Genomic DNA, 4,512 nt, shown 5'->3' with positions numbered 1-4,512 from the left:
GTCCTCCAGCAGGTTCAGAACGTTGAACAAGTACCTCCTGAAGGACACGTTTAGAACGGAGAAGACGAGCAGGTCCGAACACAAAATGGGCCAGAGCAGCCCCCGACTGTGAATGAGGCCGACGCTAGAGACGGGCATGCTGCCTCCTCATTCACCCACACCTCCGACAGGCGGAGAGCCCGTCATGAAGAAGAGGAAGAGCCGCTCAACATTCCTGAGGACGCTGACACCGTCACCGTCCGTCTGCTCAAGGAATTATAGAAGACGAACAAGCTCCTCCGACTTCAGGGCGACCGCATCCACAAGCTGGAAAGGAAGCGACGACACCGCTCCCCTCCACGAAGACACAATCAGTCGCGTTCCTACTCCTCCTCGCGCTCCCCACCGAGGAGATACCGTCGGCGTTCCCCGTCTTCTTCACGCTCTCCACCAAGAAGATATCACCGCCGGAGAACACATTCCCACTCTCCACCAAGAAAGAGCAGGAAGAGTCAGAGACCGGAAACCAATGAAGCGAGAAGCCTCTCCCCCGAGCAAGGTCGTCGGGGCCCTTCCAAAGCTACGCTGAAACCCCGTGAGCGCCCCCCTCGGGACAATCACGGTAGTCCGAACAACGACCAGGGAAGACTCAGGCGAAGCAGGCACTCAACTTCCCCAGGACCAAGTGACCAAGAGAACTTCTGCAGCCCTTTATCCGAGAGCATCCGAAGAGCTCACCTCCCTCGGGGGATGGAAAAACCACCAGTATTGGACCAATACGACGGAACCACTGACCCCGACGACCATATTCGGAGCATCGAAGCGGTCATGGACTACCACGTTGTCATACCCCAAAATTTGCCCAAGATGTTTTTACTCACCTAACTTGCAATTGCTCAAGACAGTACAAGTTCACTCTTCTCCTAAGCACAAGATACAAATTAGGATTTCTGATTTAATCAAGGAATTTGAACTTCTGATACCTCAAATGGATTCCATGGTCTCTCATATGATTCAAAGCCTCCTCATGCCAAGTTTCAAGCCCTGATTCAAAAGATTGCTCATTCAATGGTCCAAACGATCGATAATCGACTAGTTGACTTAAAAGTCAAACTATGGTCAAACCACATTCAAAACTCCTGATTTTTTGTAAACATCCTTATTTCGAAGTATCATTCACCATTTGATCAAGAATTGATCATGGTTCATCAAGGAAAGATCAGAAATCAACAAATTCAAAAGTTTCTAAATTAGGGTTTTCATAGGAGAAAGTCAACTGAACTTTGACCAGTCATAACTCCTACATGGAATATCAAAAATTTCCCATCCAAAGCTCAATTTGAAGGAAATTGAATTCTCTACAACTTTGTCTCTCACATGCCAAGTCTAAAAATGCTTCATTTAAGAGATATGGACCAATACATTACAAGTCCTTCTAAAGGATTGCCAAAAGTCATTTTTTTCAAAAGAACACACAAGGAGTATGGAAAATTATTTTGACATGAGACCAAAAACACTGGTTAGAGGACCTTTCAAGGTTTCTAAAAAGTCCTAGAACATCTTCATATGACAAATATCGAAGGAGTTACGAATTGCTAAAGTTTGTTAAATTCCAAAGAGTACACAAAAGTCATTATGAACAAACTTGATTCTTCGGACTATTGGGCTTAGGTTTTTGGACTCCAAGCATGTTCATGATCCATTATGAGGCCCATGGCACCATTCTTCTATTTTTATTATTATTATTTCATGTTATTTTTGAGTTTATTCATTTAAATTCTTAAATAAAGTAAACAAATAATGTAAAACATAAAAGATATGGTATTGGTTTATTTTGTGATCAAATCTTGAGCAAATATATGAATTTAACATAGAGAAATTCGTGAGAAATTATTGGTGCAAGATAGGTTGCAAAAATAGAAAAAATCATATAATCTTCAATAAAATATTTCTCCAAATAAAGCAATGATCCAAGCCCATGTTCTAACCTAATTCCTTCCCATATATATTCACAAACCTATTCAGAGGAGGGGGGACGAAAATTAGGAGAGGAGAGTTAGGGTTTCCATGAACAAACTTTCAAGAAACTAGGGCAAACTTGGATTCTTTGTTATAGGCCGGTCCAAGGGAAAGAAAACGTCTCATTCTGCTCCTGGGACATCAAAAGGTAAGTCCAGATGGTTAGTAAGCCTTTATCACGTGTGGAATAAGCATGCTATCGTAAACAACTTCATGCATGTTTCACTACAACACGGAAGGGCTTTCACAGCGCTTTTTTTGGCCTTTAACAGCGCTTTAAAGCGCTGCCAAAGCCAGCGCTGGCGTAGGCTACGAAAGCGCTTTTAAAAGCGCTCTGGTAGACCCCCCCTTTAAGAGCGCTTTCCTGGAAAAAGCGCTCTGGTAGGACCCCCTATAAGAGCGCTTTCCTGGAAAAAGCGCTCTGGTAGACCCCCCTTTAAGAGCGCTTCTTAGTAAAAGCGCTGGCAAAGACCAGTAAAAAAGCAAAAAAAATTAAAAAATTACGCAGCATACAAAAGCGCTTTTGGAAAAGCGCTCTGGTAGGCCCCCCTATGAGAGCGCTTTTTCCAGACAAAGCGCTCTCATAGGGGGGCCTACCAGAGCGCTTTTCCCAAAGCGCTTTTGTATGCTGCGTAATTTTTTAGTTTTTTTTGCTTTTTTACTGGTCTTTGCCAGCGCTTTTACTAAGAAGCGCTCTAGTATGTGGACCTTTAAGAGCGCTTTCTAGAAGCGCTGTAGTTGCTAAATGAGGTATTTTTATGTGCAGCCTATAATTTAATCCTCCCAGTCGACCTGTAATGTTTTCGACCTGTAATATTTTCGACCTGTAATATATTTTCGACCTGTAATATATTTTCGACTATATTATTTCAGCCATCAGTAAGACAATATATATACTAATATATACCATTATAATATCCAAAATTATATATATACATCATTACAAAATTATATATATACATCATTACAAAATCAACAATATTATAGTTCAAATCTGCATGAAAAATTGCTTAATATAAAATTGACACAATTCCTCTTTGATTTCTTCTAACTTTAGCTTCGAGTACCCAGCAGCACGGAATTCGTCAAGGTACTATAAAACAAAAACATAATATGAATAATATATTTAGGTAAATGTAATAAATTATATGAAATTATCTTAAGTTATAACTTTATACCGTGGGAGGAATCTCTAATTGATTCGCCTGAATGATTTCTTTCATAAACCTCAATACAAAGTATCCGCAGTCTGAACTGTTACGCTGTATCGGACACTACATAGAAAAACAAATAAGATTCTATATAAGTTGTCTTGTTTTACCAAGTAGCATAAATATTATAAGCAAATTTGTGAAAAGTAATGTACCTGCACTTCGATCCAGGTGATGTTGTTTGATTTAGTCCGGGATACCTGTGCGTCCCGTTGACTACGGAATACTTGTATTGATCTAATTAACAAATATATAAAAGCATATGTTTAGATCAATCCCACAAATAAGTAAATATATAAATATACACGAATATATATTTAGAACGATCCCACTTACAAATCAACGATTTCCTTCATGGCCGGATAATTGGTCCATTCACCCTTTACCGAATTCAGATAATACACGACTTCCCTTATCGGGTTGATAGCAAGCAGCAACCAGTGTGCTCTATAAATTAAAACAATAGGTTATATGAAAATATTGCTATACACTAAAGAAACAGAGATTAGATGAATAAAGAATGAGAAACTAACCCTACTGGTCGGGTATTATACGCCCAAAGATGCAGACATTCTGTATTGCCGGTGGACATGAATCTATCGACTAAGCGCTGTCTAACAGATTCCGGATCCGAAACAATTTCCATTCCGCTGCAATGGGCGGAAGACACGAACCGGAATCTGTTAGACAATGCAGTCCCGCGCAACACTCTGTCATACAACAACCTTAAATAAAAACATAATAAACATTAGATTCTTTTTATTGAAAAGTGTAAATAAATTATATTGTGGGACTAATTAAATAATATATCGGATGAGTGAATATTACCGGATGTATGATTGCATATTACTGACGCCTAGTTGATCCTGGTCAAAAATCTCTTGCAAGTCGTCAATTGTAATATGTGACTTGAACTCAATACCGAAGACACTTTCATCCATATCGATTTCCCGTAAAGCACCATCCTTCATATCGGACATATCAACCATTGTTGCGAGTGTCGCCCGGTATCGAGGCACAAAAGCACCGCCTTTTCTTGCCGCTTGCTTCGGAGGACCACTGGGTGGTACGCTACGAACCTGCTGCGTCACTTGTTGTGACTCCCGAGCGGATGCCTAAAAATCATATAAGTTAGGTAAAATATAAAATCATGCATATTTTGATTCAGATTATATATTAACACTTTAAATGTACCTCTTTTAGCGATGCAACAGACTCCTCCTCCTGTAAAATCCCTTTACCCTTAATTGCGGGTTTTATAGGAGCAGTCTAAAAATAAAATGTAAAACATAATTAATAAACG

At 40.0% G+C, this 4,512-nt stretch overlaps 1 protein-coding gene across 1 annotated transcript; it reads right to left on the bottom strand.

Moving 5' to 3' along the window:
• Window positions 1-2,911: 2,911 nt before the first annotated feature.
• LOC131645915 (uncharacterized) lies at window positions 2,912-4,308 on the bottom strand. The gene is made up of 6 exons (XM_058916106.1): window positions 4,038-4,308; window positions 3,743-3,934; window positions 3,546-3,656; window positions 3,365-3,446; window positions 3,177-3,272; window positions 2,912-3,091 (listed from the first exon to the last, which is right to left on the bottom strand). Exons 1-6 carry the CDS (start codon window positions 4,196-4,198, stop codon window positions 2,987-2,989), a joined length of 747 nt encoding a protein of 248 aa, XP_058772089.1. The 5' UTR covers window positions 4,199-4,308; the 3' UTR covers window positions 2,912-2,986.
• Between the last annotated feature and the right edge of the window lie 204 nt (window positions 4,309-4,512).

This window comes from Vicia villosa, linkage group LG2 (genome assembly GCF_029867415.1).
Source record: "Vicia villosa cultivar HV-30 ecotype Madison, WI linkage group LG2, Vvil1.0, whole genome shotgun sequence".
Taxonomy (NCBI): domain Eukaryota; kingdom Viridiplantae; phylum Streptophyta; class Magnoliopsida; order Fabales; family Fabaceae; genus Vicia; species Vicia villosa.
This window is presented reverse-complemented; position numbering and strand designations above follow the sequence as displayed.